This window comes from Argopecten irradians, chromosome 8, assembly GCF_041381155.1.
Source record: "Argopecten irradians isolate NY chromosome 8, Ai_NY, whole genome shotgun sequence".
In the NCBI taxonomy this organism is placed as follows: Eukaryota; Metazoa; Mollusca; class Bivalvia; order Pectinida; family Pectinidae; genus Argopecten; species Argopecten irradians.
Window position 1 is genome coordinate 10261592 of NC_091141.1, and position 21407 is coordinate 10282998.

Sequence of the window (21407 nt, forward strand, 5' to 3'; positions counted from 1 at the left end):
CACAGTTGATCACAACAGTTGATCACAGTTGATCACAGTGTGGAAGAAGTGTCATCAGCTCACACACACAACTACAACAGCAAATATTAGTTGAAGGCTTATGTAACTTACCTCCTCCTTTTTCCGTCGTTTTTCATCCTCCTTAATTTTCTGCTGTTCTTTACGATGTTTTTTGGATGTTTTCATTCTGGAGGCCCAACTACCACTATCATTGAGGTCAAGGTCGGCACTGTCCATACTTGTGGCCATCAAGCCCCCAAAATGATGTTGCTGTAAAAAGGTCATATTGTTTTTATAATTCTTGCTTGCCCATTTTATGATCTGTAATTATGTTACTGGGACAAAACTGGCTATGTTTACTTGAACACAAAAGTATTTGTCTTGATTAGATTACATTTCGCATACAAGGTATAATCAACTTATATTGCCAACAAAAATACGCAAAGATGTCTAAAAATTCATGAACTTAGATTCATAGATATAACAAAGTTATATTTACGGTACAATATTTAATTCATCAAGTAAAATGAAATTTCAATAACTGGGCCAACAGCTTAAAACATGAACAGTTATGTCCTTTAGACGACTTTGATTCCTGAACAGAAAAACAGTAAAACTTACCCTAGGTAAGGTGGCAAATTCCCTCTCTCCATATCCAAGATCTCTGTAATGACCTGCAAGAAAAAATGTCAGTCTTAAAACAAAATAATGGCAAAAAGACTGACAAATATTTTATGATACCACCAAAAAATGAGCAATTTAAAGTCAGTATGTTGTATAACTGGCCTGCATGGGTTCAAACGCATAACCCAGAGGTGGAAGACAAAAGATAAAATATTATGACATCTTAACCATTCAGCCATTGTAGACTCTCAGATAATTTTGGAACAGTATCTATCATTACCTAAGATGCTTTTCAATACCTTCAGAGGTTTGTCATCCTTTAATAACCATTATAGGTCCATTATTAATTGATTACGTGTTTATTGTTGGATTACGTGTTTATTGTTACAGAATCAGTAAACTGAAGTTACGTACTAGGTGGAGACCCGGCTAGGTTATCACTATCTGATAGCTGAGGACTGAACGCTTGTCCACTGCTCTCACTCCCTCCCGGTGGTCGACGCTTTTTATTCTTCAGTGGTTTCTTCTCTTTGCGGACTAGATGTAGTTCATCACCAGTCCCTTCACTTCCATCAGATGGTGAATTACTCGGCTCTGTAAATACACATAAAGTTAACCTTAATATACATTTGGCTGTGTCATCAATTTGTTAAATTTCTTGTTGAATGAACTTTGCCTATGATGGATTTCATGATTTTACTACCAGAACCGTCTACCATAAACAACTTCCAACTAGTTTCGCGTATACAATATTTCGCATCTTTATGTTTTTCAATACATTTGCAAATACACAAATTAGCGTTTGAGGGATCTTCTTGCATGGCAATGCTGAATTGATATGTAAGTTTCAAACAATTACTCATGAATTATTCACGTTCGAACACTTTTGATACAAAATTTAAATGTTTACCGTTTATCTATAGAATCATATTTATCTCTATATATAAACACAAGATTGAATATATAATTAAATCAAATATTAATTTATTTTTCAAAGCTCATGACTGGAATAAAGAATAGCTATATAAACATCAAAGAACTATTAAGACCCAAACGTTTTCCTCCATAAAAATGAAAAGACAAATATTCATTTCAAATCTCAAAACGAACCTCGACCATGATCACGTATCCTCAGATGACGAAACTGATTGGCCAGGTCTGACGATGAGTTGATTGGATCTGCGCGGACAGGCTGTGGTTTGGATTTGGTCTTCTTTTTGTGTGGGGTAGGCTTTCTGTTACACTTAGTGTATAAGCTCTTCTCTCTCTCCCGCTCTAAGGAACTGAACTCGGAATCTTCAGAGTCTGTATTACCTTCTAATAAAATAAAAATATTCTATAATTACAAAGGTCAAGAAGAAGTTTGTCGATTCATCTCATACAGTAAGATTTTGAATTGCTCATGAAAACTATTCATTCACTTCAGTACGGGAGTTTCAAGATACCAAAAAGAAGAGAGGGAAGTCCAATTTTCCGTCGATTAGTCCCACCATCTGGTGATTGTGACGTCACAAAAATCACGTCAAAATAAGATGTTATAATCACCTGAAGGTGGGACTAATGAATGGTAAATTGTTCTTTACCCACATCATTTTTGCTATATAGAAACCGACATATCATATTCTTCAAATTTTGTTTCCCTCTATGGCACAAAGCTTCTATTGGATAAAACAAGAAAATTACATCTTTACAAAGACTTTAGTTAAATGTTAAAAGCATTGTGCAGTAGTATACATATGTCTTATCAAATAAAAACAAAATAATTACAATGGACCTTAGACTAGTTTCAAGTCTGTAAGATATTGTAAGGCTTACAGAGCTTCTTATGACACAAGATTATCTCCCCTTAGATACTTTGTTACTTGAATTTAACCATTATGACTATAGTGCCTCCAAACATATTAATGAGCCAACTTATTTAGAAAACTGAGAGAATTAATTAACCTTTACTATGGTATCCTTTGTACAGCAAATCAAATGGCACTGAAATTCAATTTTTGGTTACTGAAGTCCATTTTAACCCATTAATTACCAACAAGCTTAGGGAATCCCCCAGAATTTTACCAACATACACAGTACAGTACTGTATTAAAATCAGATTGACAAGACTTATGAGTAACTGATAATATACTCAGTTTACTTATCAATACACTATTGTGAGTATGAGGCATACTTTTGCGTTGCTGTGACCTAACCCTCTGGAGCATTCCATCAGATTGACAAGACTTACGAGTAACTGATAATCTACTCAGTTTACTTATCAATACACTATTGTGAGTATGAGGCATACTTTTGCGTTGCTGTGACCTAACCCTCTGGAGCATTCCATCAGATTGACAAGACTTACGAGTAACTGATAATCTACTCAGTTTACTTATCAATACACACTATTGTGAGTATGAGGCGCACTTTTGCGTTGCTGTGACCTAACCCTCTGGGGCATTCCATCAGATTGACAAGACTTACCAGTAACTGATAATCTACTCAGTTTACTTATCAATACACTATTGTGAGTATGAGGCATACTTTTGCGTTGCTGTGACCTAACCCTCTGGAGCATTCCATCAGATTGACAAGACTTACGAGTAACTGATAATCTACTCAGTTTACTTATCAATACACTATTGTGAGTATGAGGCATACTTTTGCGTTGCTGTGACCTAACCCTCTGGAGCATTCCATCAGATTGACAAGACTTACCAGTAACTGATAATCTACTCAGTTTACTTATCAATACACTATTGTGAGTATGAGGCATACTTTTGCGTTGCTGTGACCTAACCCTCTGAAGCATTCCATCAGATTGACAAGACTTACCAGTAACTGATAATGTACTCAGTTTACTTATCAATACACTATTGTGAGTATGAGGTACTTTTGCGTTGCTGTGACCTAACCCTCTGGAGCATTCCATCAGATTGACAAGACTTACCAGTAACTGATAATCTACTCAGTTTACTTATCAATACACTATTGTGAGTATGAGGCGTACTTTTGCGTTGCTGTGACCTAACCCTCTGGAGCATTCCATCAGGAAGAGCATCATTCACAGAAGCGTAGTCGGATTCTGGGGTCGGTGAACTCACAACATCCTGTAAGGTCAAGGTCAACAACTGTCAATAACTTGAAAACTTACGAGCCATTGAAAAGTTATCACTGAATATACTTTTCTGAAAATTTAAATATGAAATCACTGGTATTACCTTCAATGAAAATTTGAAATAGTTATATGAAGTATTTTGCTATCATTTAACACAAGGAAGTAAAATATCCCTAGAGCACTTATTATGCTTGTGATATGTTTTCTCTACACATTTATTGTGGGTGATATCTAAGACATATGGAAGATTCGATGTCTGTAAACCAGATAAAATTCAAATTGATAAATATCTTGGAAGTGTGATATGGAGCAGGGTGTTATAGAACTATCATGAGGAGATACAGTATAGGTTATTCTGTATTACAGAGTTATCTACTCTAGTATGTAGGTATATGTTTGCAAACATAACATCATACTTTTCAAATAAAAGAACTGAGTTACCTACACGCAAGGAAGTTAACTCTGTACTATACAAAGACTAAAAACCAGAGATTGACTCATCTGTCAGTATGCCAGATTTCATCTTTCTCTCTATGGTCAACGTATAAATAACAAAGACAAAAGAATCATTTTCCCTATCAATGTGTATTTAGGCTTGAGCTTGAACATGGTATACCTTGACAGTAGTAAAGGGAGAGTATTGTTTTTCTTATTATCGTTTTAAAGCCGTATATTTAAGCTTGAGATTAGATGTGGTATACCTTGACAGTAGTATAGGGAGAGTATTGTTTTTCTTATTATCTTTTAAAAGCCGTATATTTAAGCTTGAGATTAGATGTGGTATACCTTGACTGTAGCATAATCAGATGAGATCTCTATGTGTTCTGGTAAGGCCAATGGGGCCTGTATAGTACTCTTGGACGGCTTTCCTCTCGGCACCAAACTGTAAAGATAATCACATTGAATTCAGTGTGTGAAGACAGCATTGTGTAATTAAGACAATGTTATTACCGTTTCTCTGAAATACTGGTGACTTTTTAACAGTTTTTCTAGGTTGGGCACACTGTGTTACCATTTTACCGCGCGGAACACAATAGCGTTGACAAACATACTTGTCCAGCCGCGCCGTGATCAGTGCGGCTGATACAGGTAGCTTGAGCACTGCGCGGGAAAGTGGTGTACTAGCCCATCACCGCATAGTTTAAATATAGATCATCGCAATACAAACGCGTTGCTGACACTCACATGTTCGCGGTAAACTCTACTCCAACGGACGACGAACTGACATAAAAACAAGACTACGAATAATTGAACTATACACAAACTGTAAGACATACAGCAAATGAGCGAATAAACCAGATTAATGAGATGCGGATGTCAAAAGATAGAGAAAAACAGTTTATCGCATCAGGATCTGTCGACAAATACGAGAATTTTTGTACCGGAGAATTTTCGTGCCGGGGAAATTTTGTACCGAAAAAACATACACTAATGATAAACTTACATGATATATTGTTATTAATGCTGTGGATGTAAGGAGTTATTCTATGAATTACAAGGAAGATTTCTTTTCCTTACGGTAGCTTTTCAGACATCGCAGCCGTCAGTGCTTGGTAGTAATTACATATTGTATGACATATCTATCTGTAGTCTAAACACAAATTCTAGTAGAATCTAGTACATTTTCTGGTGAACCATGATTTAAAGAAATCATACAAAATGCGATTTATTTTAGAAACATGTCTAAAAAAATTCTAAATAGCTGGGTCACCGGTCGGTTCAGAAACCACGCCGCCTTGTCAATCACCTGTATTACTGACACGTGTGGTTAGAGCTAGCCAGCCACTGATATTTTCCTATAGTAATGGGGGAGGGGCATACACTTCCATGTCTGTCAATTATACCTAACTGACTGATTGATCAAAGGGACAGCCACGTGCACGGGAGCACGTCAGTAGACGACTGGTTTTTTTAATGGTGCACGAAAAAGAAATATGTATGTTGAATTTATCTGTCAGTATGCCAGATTTCATCTTTCTCTCTATGGTCAACGTATAAATAACAAAGACAAAAGAATCATTTTCCCTATCAATGTGTATTTAGGCTTGAGCTTGAACATGGTATACCTTGACAGTAGTAAAGGGAGAGTATTGCTTTTCTTAATATCGTTTTAAAGCCGTATAGGCTTGAGATTAGATGTGGTATACCTTGACTGTAGCATAATCAGATGAGATCTCTATGTGTTCTGGTAAGGCCAATGGGGCCTGTATAGTACTCTTGGACGGCTTTCCTCTCGCACCAAACTGTAAAAACAATTAGGGAATTCAGTGTGTGAAGACAGCATTGTGTAATTAAGATAATGTTACATATTACTATTCTTCTGAAGTACTGGTGACTTTTCAACAGTTTTTCAAGGTTGGGCACACTGTGTTACCATTTTAAGTGTATTTCAGGTATTGAACCAAAGAGTTGTGCTAATCTATATTTACACTTGTAAATCATTATTTATAGGTTTTTTTTTGCATTTGTGCTGAAATTTGACTGCCTTAAGATAATTACATTTACAGTACATAAAATAAGTTTACAGCTATAATTTAATGAAGAAACTGTGGTTTTATGGACTCCATGAGTAAATATCCTATGCTATTTATCCTCAACCTTACCTGTGGATTTCTTGAGTGATACAGTTCATTTTCCCTCCAGATAGTTTCTTCTGAACTTCTTCTTGATTCATCATCTGCACGTCCTGGAAAATGGACAGGAGAAAAATTAAAATAATTTCAACTTTCTCAGTGCTTCATCACCTCAGCACATACAAGGCATGATGGGAGAACTAGCTAGCCAACAGCTAGTACTTTATAAGCTACAAGGACAGACAACCAAAAGGATAGCTAACACCACATACAGGAGTCACGTCTCTTTAGATCTCAGACATCCTGAACATAAGGAAGCTGATAACGGCCATATATACCTACCGTTAGTTATCTGGTCCTTTGAAATAAAACGTTCTACTAACTTAATCATATGTTTGATAATTTCAACAGCTAACATACCTCATTTGTGCAGACAACATTTACAGGTGAAATTTACAGGTAATATTGCAGGTATCTCAATTGTAATAGGTACATGTATAATGATACTGGTATAATGAAGCAGATATGCAACTACTTTAACAGGTATAATAATGTTTAAAGTACTATGTATCCAAATATTAAACTAGGAAATAATTAAATGTTATCTAAAGCAAGTGTTAAATAGTCATATAAAGTATCTGTTATAATCATGTGTTTATGCTGGTCTATCATCATACAATGTCTGTGAAAGCTGCCTCTAAAACATCAGCATTGTGTGAATAGCCTATTTTACCGTACCGTTAGACAAATAGCAAATTCAGGATGCTGGTTGGACAATGTGAAATAAATTCAGGATGCTGATTGGACAATGTGAACTAGACTCTCATGGTGATAATTGGTTGGACAATGTGAAATAAATTCAGGATGCTGATTGGACAATGTGAACTAGACTCTCATGGTGATAATTGTATTCTAAATCAGTTTTAAAGACTACAGTTAAAACGAAATCAACCTGATTGGAAAAATATACATATAAACTTTAAATGGAAATAATGATAATGACATCAGCTTAACGAGAAGAAATGTTTTCAAATGCATGCCCAAGACTTGTGATGGAAATAGAGTGGTAATTAGGTCAAGGTCACAGCTTAGTTTTTAGGTCAAGGTAATACTTCAGACCATGTTACTAGCTCATGTATCAAAAGAAAATATGTTTAGAGAGTGCAGAAAACAGTGCCATACATACATCATTACGCTTTGATAATAACAGATGCATTATCATCAGTGAAAGGAGAAATATACAGGGACAAAATTCAAATGGCATAATTAAATATAGAATTATTACAGAAATATAAGTATTTTATTCAATAGAAAAGTCATGTGATAATATACTGGAAAGGTTACATGAATATTTAATGGGGATCATGTAAGAAAGGTCAAATAAATAAAAAGGTCACTTGAATATATATCTAATTATGGTAATGCCACATAATCATGTCAGGAAGGTCAAATAAATGGAAAGATCACGCAAATATTTAATGAGACAACCAATATATATCAAATGGAATGTATTAAATGATTATTAAATAGTATGGTCAGATATTTATACAGAAGAGAAGAAAAGACTTCAATGAAGAAACATTACCTGATAACCTTACAAACACAACAGATGGACAACTAGCATACCGATTGGGGATGATAAACAGAGGCTATATATAGTGCATATCATAATAAAAAAGATGAATAAATGTACAAGTGTGGATAATTCACTTAGAAACTGTGAAGAAATAAGCATTTTCGCAACTATGAATTGACACAGAAATAAAACATAACAACTTCATTGATCAATAGATCTAGACGCTGCAGAAAAAAATTCAAGTTAAATTTGGTTAGGCATGCATTTGTGTGATACAACACATAAAGGACATACGATAACAACAGTCAACTGTAACAATATATTCCTCTAACAGAGATGAAAATGGAAAATCTTAACAAAGGCGGAAATTTACTTTTTGTGAAAATTATATATATATGGAATTACATATACCACTTAATTTGCTGAAAGTCAAAACGACTGGAATCAGCCAATCAGCTAAGGATTTTCATATCTGTTCTAATGAAAATAATTCTTTATCACTCTATCTTCTTTTTCTTCCGATATCTAACTATGCACATTATCTTTTTTATGACTTTATCCACTATCTACAGACCACCCAACGGACAAAAACAAAATGGTTTTGATAGTCATGTGGTCTTTCTACACTGGTCAAATTGATCATTGGTCATTTTTGACCACAAAAAAGTGGTCTTATTAAGCAGGTGGTCTTTATACAGAGGTGGTTGCTAATGTAGGTACTGTTTTTTCCTTAGATGATTTTTTATTGATGCTGTTTAGGATGTTTCTCTAGTCAGACAGAAGCATGCAATACTTAAACACTAAAAGCCAGGTTTAACGGCACAACACAATGCAGTTAATGCAACGATAACAACACAATCGCGCCCAGCCACTCAGCAATACAGGGCCAGGCTGCAAGTGTTAACATCAATCTTCGAGTATATAGTGTCACCTCTCCCTGATCTCACCTCTTGCTACTATCTTATACAACACAACCGTCATGTAGAATGACATTATTCACATAAAATCTACGACAATGAAAAATATATTTTCATTTTCTCTGGTATTTTTTCTTTCTTTTCTTGTTTTGAAGAGATTGTTGCAATTTTAAATTAATAATAAAACTATATCATTCACAGACAGTGACAATCAGATTTGGCAAAATTATTTAAACTTCAATTCTGAAACCATTCCGTATTTGCATTTTATAGTTATCTGCCCTTGCTTGTTGGTATTTATTATTAATACATCATACAGAGTGATTTTCAAAACATCAAAAAAAATTGCTAAAAGGAGAAAATTTTCCCCTTCCCTTTTTTGTTTTGGGGTGGGGGGTGGAGGAAGGGAATGTATCATTTTTTCTAACAAGACTGTAGGGTTGTACAAAGTATAATGTCAAAGAGGAGAGATCAGTTGCGACACGCTCCAATTGACATTGTAATTAAAACAATCACCGTTGTCTGGATTGATTAATTTGGCATCGGAGGGAAATGTGCTGGCCTTCTTCTGTGGTCTCCGCGGCTCATTAATGGCCCAGGCTAATGGGAGGAAGGCGAGAGAAAAATATAATCATGTGGTATGAATGTCAGAACCACCAGTACTTCTATCAATGAGAAAGTTTATGGAAAGCAGCCCACCAGTTCTGTTATCAATATCTGAGAAAGAATATGTGGACAACAAACAATAATACTTCTTTAAATTATTAAATGAGAACGGAATTGTAGTCAAGACACTAACAATAGATACTTCTATTGCTAATTGAAGGAGAAATTGTAGACAACAGATCAACTATACTTCTATTGTTAATTAAGGAAGAACTTTAGACCACAGATGAACTATACAGTATTTCTATTGTTAATTGAGGCAATTGTTGACAATAAATGAACTAGACATTTGTTATAAATCGAGAAAGAAATTGTGAACTGCAGACCAAACTATACTTCTATTATTAACATGATATTGTAGCCAATGGACAAAGTCACACTAAATCTATTCTGATCAACTGAGGGAGAAAATCTGGACAACAGACCAACTACACTTAGTATTATCCTCATATTATATAATGAAGATAACAGTCATCAGGCTCCAGGATAATGAAACATCTTAGACTGTAGTTTAGACTTAGCCAAGTCTAAACTTCAGACTGGTTCATGATCTTGAGGCCAGAACTAATTACTCAATATATAGTGTTTAACAACCGTGGAAATATCAAACAATGAATGAATGGTCTCCCTCCATTCTACGTATCACAGAACTGAATTGAATCAACTCTTAGATGTTTGATGACCCATTGCTCCACTGCCAACAGCATAAATGGTATCCATCATTTGAACTATAATTGGTGTTCATCGTGTATATATTTACATATGCCCAATTAACACAAAAAAAAAATAATAATAAAAAATAATTTATTTCGCCTTTCGTGCATGCGCAATCAGTACTTCATTCCATATAGAATATAGTGCCACGGAATTTTTTCGAGATGCAATTAATTATTTATCATATTTTTAACTTGAAATAAAATTAGAAGCTCAAGCTTTTCAATGGTGGTAATGGTGTAAAGTAAATTACTTTTGTAACTGAAGAAAAATACTAAATCGTCTGCTCCTGTCTTTGATTGTAAAAAAAAATAACATTTATCAGCGGTGGAGCATCTTTAAGGTTTAAAAATACTAATGATAAATCTAAATGAATGCCCTATGATTCACAGAAGTTCTTAGCAATTCAATCATGATAATATTTCTTCTACCAGATATATGCTTACAAGAATTCAGGACTAATTTACATTTAATCACAAAATGTTATGGTTTCCCATGTAATGGCAATTTTGGATAAAAATATATTTTATATTCATACAATACATTAATAGACATTGATTTTAAATAATTAACAACAATGTTTAGAAGCAGGATGGTTTGTCCACTATAAAGAGACTATATTGATCCACTAGTTGGAGGCAGAAAACAATCAAGATTTTACAGGTAAAAAGGACAATATGAATATGAAGATCTACAGGTTCAGAACACAAAAAGGAGACAGCAACAATATTGCAACTTATGATAATATATCTATGCCTATGAAAAAATAAACAAAAGAAAAGGGAAAGCTGCTTTCAAGAAATAGGACATCAACTAATTATCTAAAAATTTATTTTATTACAAATGTATATTGAAAACTTGATGCTTGATAAGTTCTCTCCAAAAATCAAGGTTATAACAGCTATTTTATTTCTTAAAATCAAGGTAATAACAGCTATTTTATTTCTAAAGTTCTAATAGATTCATTTTAAAATAAGATAAGAAAGGGAAAACTAGAAATATGTCTGTAAGACATAAAGTGCTCACTAACCTCTTTCTTAAACCTTAATTTCCCGTACAATATGCATCTATAAGAACCCTGCTGAGATATTAAGCATGTACAAAAATGTAACAAATAATTGATAAATAACCTGCAGATATATACCCACAAACCTAAGTTTATTTATTGACTATATAAACCTGATTTGCATTTTATTGTTCCGGAAGTTTCCAAAATCGATCAGATGCTTAGAGTATCATGACTGATGCAATATTTTGTATGATATTCTGCTTGAACTTAACACAAAACGAATGTGGTTAGCATTGTCTAATATCACTTGTTATTTATAGTAGAACATCGCTGAGAGGTATATCTTAGTATATGTTTTTACAAGGGTGGTGTCACTAAATCACCATGAAATAGTGACTTCCGGTATCGCATGCCCATTTGGAATCTGCGCATAGCCTATGTACACAGACTCCACATCCGACAAGGAAAACAATAGTGCGAGAATACACTCGCACTAAAAAAATCATCATCAACAATCAAGATTATCTGTTTAGCTTTCCATTCTGGGGATAATGATTGTATCAACTATTTACATTTTTGCTTCGAGTTAAATTACATTAAACTAACCAATAGTTTAGGAGCAAGAACAGCATAATAAATCCAAGTAATGAACAACAACAACAATAATCCAACCAAAATTACTATATGTTAACATCTAAAAGGGAATGAATGACGGCAGTAAACAACAAGGGAGATATTAACTCGCCTATAAAAGCAATATCAGTGCTGTCACAACAACAAAACAATTAATGGTCAGTATCAGCATTGGTAACAATATAAACTAGATCTAAAAAGCGCAAAATAAAAACAATTCAACAGCTTGATCTAACGTTGAAAGAGAGAGGAAGAGAAAATAAAACATGGAATGGTTCAAATTAAATCTGTGTGTGCAGCATCAAAGGAGTGCAGTATATATGTAGGAAATTCTCAGGAAAGATATCTGAATTCTGCTGAAAATCAAATCTGAGGCAACAAAAAAAAAATTACTAGATGGCAGATGGAAGCAGTATTCCGGGATATTTCTGGTCCAACCACAAAAAGCTAACAAAAAATTTAATCACAGAAGCCAAAAAGATATGTTTTTCATTCCAGGATATATCGACCAATCACCTTCATCTTCTTCCTTTACTGCGAGTTTCATACTGTATGACTTCCTGAACTGATAGTGAGGCTCTCTGTCACTATCTGCCTGTTCCAGACTCATTGTGCTGGTGAGTTTGAGTTCTCGCTCCAGAACAGGACACGATTTGCGATAGATTTCCTTTTGTGTGTCTGAATGGAGAAGATTTTGGCGGACATACAAACTGTTTACTAAGACCTTGGCAAAAATCACCTCAAATTGATATCTTTATTTACCGATATCAAACTGTTCAATAGAATTGTCATCCATTGTAGTAAACAAGTTTTAGGATCAAAAACAAAAAAATCTTCACTAAGCATTACCTGTATATATTTATATACTCATATATGTATTGCATATGGTGCAAGGACGATAAAAAAAATCAATCATCTTGTCATAGAACATTGTTAACACATTTCAAATAAGAGAGTTCCAATATTTTAAAGAGATATGTTGTGGTCTGTTAAATGTGTGTAAAGAGATATGTTGTGGTCTGTTAAATGTGTGTGAATGAAAGTGTGTGAATGCAGTGAAAGTGCTACTTCAAAAAAGAGAGAGTTAAACAGGGACAGAACACCCTAACACCAGTTGTAAAATATATTAAAGAAAGAAATAAATTCTATCAAAACATATGCAAAGATACAAAAGTTCACAATTCAATATAATGTTCATACAATATATAAAACACATCCCATATAAATCAGAAATTTGTATACATGTATAAATGATAATATATATACATTGTATTTATCTTATATTGACAACCAATATAAGAAATTCAAAATGCATGAACATCAAGACATACCATTCTGTAAACATTTAAGATCAAATTAAAATTCATAATTATCAACTCTCAACATATAACATATAGCAAAATTTTCAACCAAATTTAATGCTTGACTTTATGCTTCTGCATAAACATCAAACTTTTTAGATAAATTTTATAGATCATTTCACCTGTCAAATATTTACATGATATACCATGCCTTCCATGCTTAATGATAAAGAAATATTTTTCATGCATGATCATCAATTATTTTGATTCTTTTTCAATCTGATAACGAACAAGTAAAAGAAAATATCTCCATTCTGTATGCATGGAATTTTTCTTTTATTTTTCTTTAAATTTATCAATTTAGAATGTGAATAACTGTTTTTTGCTGTGGCAATTGCAGATGAACATGAAAATTTCAAATTTCTTTTCGTCATACTTTCGTTGCTGTATAATTGAAAATTCATCTATGAGCTTGAAACAGATTGTCTAAAAATATACCAAACCACTAAAACCTATCCACGCTTATTTTTAGAACACAACAGCTTGCATATTTATACCTGCGTGGTCTCCTTGTCTTTGACGTATCATACTGGGGCGCACCAAGCGTTCTCCGTTCTTCAGATCAAATTGGTATGGCGGTGGACACGGACTTTCTGTGCGTGGAGGCGGGGAAGCTGAGGACGGCCGTTCCTGTTCACTATCTGATGTTGGCCCTCCACGAAGGTTATTTGGCTGGTCATAGATTGGCTCAGATTCTTCCGTACTTTGGCTATGGGTAAACAACAGTAGCAGCCAAATATAAAATTCTGTCTTATAATCAGTACTGCAAATAAAAACGTTTGTCTTAAAGACTTGGACAGTGACATTTTTTTTTATTAAATATTACCAAATCAACATTATGTGCAGCTTTATGTTGTTTGGTTAAGGAAAACACGAGAAGCCAAATATCAAACCAACTTTTCTTTGTAAAAGATAGCTTTTGACTCCATATTTTGGCTCTGAAAAATATTTACCAAATATTAAAGCAGCTTAGACTTATTGGCAAGGTAAAAGAATACTTGTCAATCCTAAGTATCCAATACACAAATCATGAGACAATGATGTATACTGGGGTATACAGTGATATAATGAACACCATAAGATGTTAGCCAAACAACAAATTGTTTTTATCTGTCCACAGAGGACTGTTATAACCATGTTCAATACTTATCTTTGCATTCAAATTAAATACAAAATTTCCAAGTGAAGATATATTGGATATTTCAAATATTCTTCCTTTTAGTACCTGTTACTTGTACTGCTTTTGGTAGTGGGATAGATTTCAAACGGACGGGGAAGCGGGGCTGGAGGACGCTTCGGGTCAATGGAATGGCAAGCTTGACCATAAGCTGGGGGACTGCTAGGGACGCTGTAGTAAGATTCAGACACAACTTCTCGTTTATACCAGGCATCCTTAAAGAATGGGATGTATATAGGAGCTGAAACAGAGAAAATATCTCATTATATAGGAGCTGGAACAGAGAAAATATCTCATTATAAAGGAGCTGGAACAGAGAAAATATCTCATTATATAGGAGCTGGAACAGAGAAAATATCTCATTATATAGGAGCTGGAACAGAGAAAATATCTTATTACATACATCCTTAAAGAATGGGATGTATATAGGAGCTGGAACAGAGAAAATATCTCATTATATAGGAGCTGGAACACAGAAAATATCTTATTATAAAGGAGCTGGAACAGAGAAAATATCTCATTATATAGGAGCTGAAACAGAGAAAATATCTCATTATATAGGAGCTGGAACAGAGAAAATATCTCATTATAAAGGAGCTGGAACAGAGAAAATATCTCATTATATAGGAGCTGGAACAGAGAAAATATCTTATTACATACATCCTTAAAGAATGGGATGTATATAGGAGCTGGAACAGAGAAAATATCTCATTATATAGGAGCTGGAACACAGAAAATATCTTATTATACATACATCCTTAAAGAATGGTATGTATATAGGAGCTAGAATAGAGAAAATATCTCATTATGTACACATAACTCTATACAACATAGCTATTCATGCAGGTCAGTAATTGTTCTCTGCGTCAGTTATCGTATGTGAAAAATCAAAATCTATAATATTTCTTTATTTATTAAAATCTTCTTCAAATCATCCTTAATTTGACAAGGAATTTCTTTAACATTCAAGTAAATTTATTATTGAACAATGAAGTTACAATTATTAAAAGCATATATATAATGTTAACTAATTTTATTTCACAGCTAATAAATTATGCAATTTCAGTTTCAAATGATGTTCACAAAAAAAAAAACTTCTCATTGAATAATTTCTGATTTATACTTTGGTTGTAAAACTCATGAAATAAGTCACACACAACATTGTTACATGTAAATCTATATAAATAGGCAGTCAATTTAAAATGCCTAGATCACTTACTCATCTGCTGGAAATTAGCTGTGGTCAATTTGAACTCTCCACCAAGAAAGTCAGCTAGTTGGTTTCCCTCAGAAATGAGATTTTGACTGAGCTCATCTTTAAAGAAGATGGCTGACCCCACACTGTCCGTAACAGCTAAGATCAAGATTGGCATCACTTGCATCTGGTTTCGCAAACTTTCTGCAAATGCCCTGAATAAAGAAAAAGTTACATGTAATGTCTTTGCAGAAGTTTTAACATAATTACACATTGAAATGTTACTTTAAGATCACGAAAAGTCATTTCAATCTCATTGTTATCTTTCTCATAAAATCTGATATGTGACAGAAGTCCCACTGCCTATGACAACTCTTACAAACAACCACTCTTTTTATATGACCGTTTTTTTGTAGACTTGACCGGTCACTTGACCGAGAGTCTACTGTATTATACTTCTTATATTTCAATACAGATTCACAAATCACAAAGAATGCAAAGAAAACATTATTTATAAAGGCAGTGATTTTCTTCCTTAATAATTTCAGGGCCTGTACCTTTTCACTTTAATAGGAAAAATTTACATTGTATTGTTCTTGAAATATGTATATGTTGGAGAGTTTTTTTATTTGGGAAAATATTTACATGAAATTGGGAAAATATGGCAACATTTTTCTAGGGGAAGGGGCCTTTATTCAGCTAAAGTATTGAACTGCAATCAAACTGGATAACAGCAATTCAGTGCTTCACTAAACTTGCCCCTGACCAACTTGTATTCAGCCATCCATAGTTGTCATCTTGATGCTCTTCAATACTCATTTCACATTTAATATTAACAATTTTTAGAGCATCTCAAGAGATTTTGCATCTATAATGAATTAATAGGTCTTTATCATCAAAGTTGAACCAGCCATATCACAACTGCCATCTCCATTGATTACCGGCATGACAATTGTGATGTCGCAATGAAAATGACGTGGCTGGCAGTAAGCCTAAAAGGTGTATTGTTTGCATATATTACAGTAATCTGTAAGGGGAGCTAACTCTGTAAAATGCAAAGGCGGAATTGAACAATGCCAAATATGTTTTGTATGTGGGGTTGCAGTGAAAATGCCCTCTATCCTCTCCATATGAAATTGGGATGGAATAGAAAGGACAATGGGTAACGTTATATGTCCCCTCTCTAATTTCTTAGTAAAGGTCGAAAGATACTTCAGGATTAAAACAATGGCAAAGGAAGAGTGGAAGCTGTAACAATGCCACTTCAGCCATTGTCTTTAACACTATACTCACTTCATGGTTGCATAAGAAGCCTTCCTCTTGGTAGAAAATACAAGTATGAACCCATGGAACATGTGATAGTCTTCATCATCTTTAAACATTTTAGACACAAAGTTGAAAGTTGTGGTAGGAGGAGATACAGATTTCAATCTTCTGTTTGGAAAAGTCGGGACTATTGTCCACGTTGGTCTCCAAGTTGATGGTGAACATTGAGCTCTGTGGATCAATGTCGATTTGGGTGGGTTTACTGTTGAGCAGGGGCCCTAAAGGGATCTCGCAGTCGAACGGATCACCACACATTATACACATCCCAATCCTGCCGATGTAACAAAACAGTAATGATTTATAAATTGAGGATTAAAGTTAATATTCATTGTCATATATAACTTTCCTAATTCTAATATTCTAATAAAACTTCTGGAAATCATTAAAAAATATTGAAAAAACATCTAGATTCTAGTATAAGTATAGTTGTACCTATTATTAAGAAAGTATTTGGCAACTGCCCTAGTTCAGCTTAAGACCAACAACATGAAAGTGAAGCTTAAGTGGTAATACCAATGTGACCCCTATTCCATACAATTTTTCCATAAATATCATTGAGGTTCTGACCATTTGGGTCAGTGTTTTTTCCTCAAAATTTTCTCTACCAACCAAAACATTGCATATCCTAGAATGACTGTAGCTGCTAATTATAATTATAAAAGTAATGACCATAGCTACTAATTATAATTATAACAGTACCCATCTAAACCATCATATCTTCTTATAAAACTTACCGTAGATCCGGCTCCAGATCCTCCGAACAAGGCCGAGACGAATTAGCCTGTCCAGAGCCACGAACCACCATTATCAGTGATTCCTCTATCTGTACAGGTGAAAACCTCAAACCATGGTCTTCTATGTCATCTTCTGCTGGAATGTCTTTAAACTCACACCGCAAACTAAAATAACAAAGCAAAAATATGTAATCTTTTGTAATCCAGAAAAAGAGTTTAATCTCTGCAGCATAAGAAACAGGTAATAAGGTAAACAGCTAGCTGGTATGATATTGGGAAATGGATCAAATGCAAGATTCATTCTGTCCAATAGTTAAAGACGTAATCAGTACTCAATATATTACATACTTTACTATACATGTATTCCAAACAAGTGAAATTAAGCTTATTTATCTGATGAAATGTTATGCCAATCAGCAGTTAGAAATGAGAATATCATCTCAACAACAAAATATTAGTGATTTTTACCCAATGAAATGCAAAATGTAATGAAATGATTAAGTCTGATCATGACTTATTTGCAATAACAGGGGAATTGTTTTAAGATGAGGAGAGGGCCCTATCATTTGCTGAAAAACCTTGGAATTAAAATCACAAAATGTACATTTTTCAGATGCACTATGACACTACATTGTGTATGAATTGTAGATCCAGACCTGCGTGCCAGCTCCTGTCCCTTGTGCGAGAGAAGAATATGTTCCTTCTCTGTACAATCTGGGTTGAAGGCATGTAAAATGATGATTGGCACACCATGTAGCGTTTGGTTTTCTTCACGCTGCAAATCCTCAAGAAGCGTCGTCTCCAGACTTGACCGCACATATTCTAGTGAATCTCGTGAATTATATACACATAGACACCCTGTAACATAAAATTTATCAATACCATTGTGATTATATATCAAAATGGAATTCATGACAAATTAATCACATTATCAAACTTACTCAAGTTACATTGATTCCAAAAGGAAATTTTGATTTCAAATTAAATTACATATCTGCAGTAGCTAATAATATAATATTCAATATGATACCAATGGAAAATTCTTTTAGACAAAAACTCACACATTTCCATAGGAATCTTATAATAGGACCTATGCTCATCAAGATGGGACAGGGCATGATAGATATGGAAATTTTATGATAATTTTATGAGAAGGACATAGAAACATTATCAAACTGGCAAAATTAATGATCAAATCCTAATTAAGAATAGTTGAAAATATGACAATCACTCGCATCATTAATTAGTGATATTGTCTGAAGCCAACTACTGGTTACTAAGACAACGATAGAGGATATCTTTCAGTTATAAAGATCAGACAGAATGTCAACAGTCATGTACAGTATAGCAAAAAGGGAAGAAGACAGGACAAAATAAAATACTCACCATGTGGTTTAAAGTTTGCAGTAGCAAAAGAATTATATTCTAGTCTAACATCCTCTTCTATAGGTCGGTAATCTAAACTATACACAGCATTTCGATAAGGAAACATATCGTCATTGCACATATTCTGGAAAGAGAAAAAGAAAATATGACTAAAAATACTGCAATATTTACATATTAGTCAATAAAAAAATGACCCTATTAGAAAGCTTAATAATAGTTTGGTAACTACAAAATAGTACAGTTACTGTCATTTGTTCTGTGATTATAGTCTAAAAGGTACAAAAATAGAATTTGAATGTGTAAAATCATATAACATCTCTTAATTTAGCAACATTTTAAGCTTTGGTGTTGAATACCGGTATCCATTGGTGGTTTCTTTGAATTTTTACTTCTTTTTTTTAAATACTGTTTTTGATGGTGTTAATCCTCAATTTTCTTTTCAAAGAATTCCAACTGATTTAGAAATGCTGAAACTTACCCTAATTTCTTTACATAGTAAATTACTTTCCCAGATTTCTTTACACGCTGAAACTTACCCGTATTTCTTTACACGATGAAACTTACCCGTATTTCTTTACACGATGAAACTTACCCGGATTTCTTTACATAGTTCCTCGGCCAGGCCAGCCTTGCCTAGCAGCACCAAATTGAGAGGCTTCATTGAGCCCTCACTTTCAGATATAGAAGGAGGCTCAGATCTGGGAATAGAAAGGCAATAATTACTAATTTACATATCAATATTGAGTTATTTTCAGTCTGTAAATTCAAACATTATGGAGATGAAAGTTCATAAAAGAATTTTTTTTGAAATATAAAGTCTAAAATTCAAATTAGGAAGCACTATTGGCTTAAAGGAAAAGTATACTTCTTTCTGAACTTTTGATGTTGCAAACTGGAAACAACATATGGCATCTGACCCTAAAATAGAACGGGCCAAGGCTTCATTGTTAAAAATAATAATGTCTTTGGTGACAGTCAAGTTGACATACACAGATACAAAAATTATTTGTGACAAAATTATTGGTTTCAAGGATCCTCCTTCACTAAAGAGTGATGACCTGTTTGTAGACTAATGATCATACCTGAAGATCCGTCCCTCAAATATATTCTGTAACGCCACCTCTGCACAAGCATGCTGGAAGTAGCACATGTCTCGAGATGGACATTCCATAAAACCAAGTAAATTGAAAAGAATGACCTTCCTTTCCTCGTCCAGTCGATCCATTACACGGTACCTAAGGAATGTACAACAGTCATCAGGTTATACGAGAAAAGGTCATAGGGATAACAAGAAAGAACTATTCTCTATTAATAACGACACTCAATGATTTAACTTATAGAATTACTAACCTTCTAATTATTCTGATTTACATCAAAGTTATATCAAAGAGTTCAATATGATGTTCAATATCACTCAATATATCATTAAATCTTACAACACTTTATGATATCAAACTTAGTGAATTACATTCCTATTAGAGTTAGCTGCCCTTGAGCTTGAGATATGATGTTACGCCTCAGGCTTTTGACTCTATATAGATATACGTACACCAATATATGTATACTGTCAAGGACTATAACTCAGTCAGCCATAGAACACTACCAAATTTCTATATAGAGTCTATATAAAGCCCGTGGTTACACTCACAAACATAATGTAACAATCAATACCTGCAAGCAAGAGCAGATAACTCTGTAACATACAAATAAAACAAGAACAGATAACTCTGTAATATACAAATACAAAAAGCAGATAACTCTCTCACATACAAATACAAGATAAGATAACTCTGTAACATACAAATACAAGAGCAGATAACTCTCTTGCATACAAATACAACAAGAGCAGATAACTCTCTTGCATACAAATACAGGGTAACACCAAGACCTTACCGAGGATCATCCTCAATGAACTTGTTTATGGTACGAATGTCCTCCTGTGTGATGGTATTGGGGGTGTTAGACATGTGAATGAATATTTCAAGTTTCTCCCACAACAATTCCTGAAAGTCGTGCCGAGCGGCGGTTTTGAGTTCTTGTTGATGGGCATCGTACACTTGTTCCCGCTCATACTGTTTGAGATCATGATAACAGTCTTTTCCCTCGAAAAAATGATGCGTCTCATCCAAGGTCTTTCCTGGAGACACTTCGGGAGTTTCTTCCAGTAACTTTTTAAATTGCCTCTTTAACCTATAATGAAAAAAATTGTGATTAACTCATGAATTATTTATCGCTGTAAATGCATCAAGATCTAACATACTAGACTTTTATCTTCTCGATGTTTTCAGATATAATGAACTGATATAGATCTTGTGCTTCAACAATTGAACACTATAACAATAAACTATGGTTTGAAGTTGTAATAATGTAGTGCCTATATATATACAGTTACATGTACAATTTCAGTTACTGTAAA

General features: G+C 33.9%; 1 protein-coding gene across 1 annotated transcript in view; it reads right to left on the minus strand.

Moving 5' to 3' along the window:
• Window positions 1–21407, minus strand: part of LOC138329310 (rho GTPase-activating protein 190-like) — a 52082-nt gene that overhangs the window by 14018 nt on the left and 16657 nt on the right. Inside the window, 19 exon segments of the mRNA XM_069276213.1 lie at window positions 112–270; window positions 622–674; window positions 1039–1218; window positions 1735–1941; window positions 3617–3716; window positions 5872–5967; window positions 6328–6410; window positions 9307–9390; window positions 13671–13882; window positions 14399–14591; window positions 15570–15760; window positions 16839–16942; window positions 16944–17142; window positions 17606–17770; window positions 18262–18463; window positions 18992–19115; window positions 19584–19689; window positions 20074–20226; window positions 20885–21181. Of these exon segments, the coding sequence (XP_069132314.1) occupies window positions 112–270; window positions 622–674; window positions 1039–1218; window positions 1735–1941; window positions 3617–3716; window positions 5872–5967; window positions 6328–6410; window positions 9307–9390; window positions 13671–13882; window positions 14399–14591; window positions 15570–15760; window positions 16839–16942; window positions 16944–17142; window positions 17606–17770; window positions 18262–18463; window positions 18992–19115; window positions 19584–19689; window positions 20074–20226; window positions 20885–21181 (2908 nt within the window).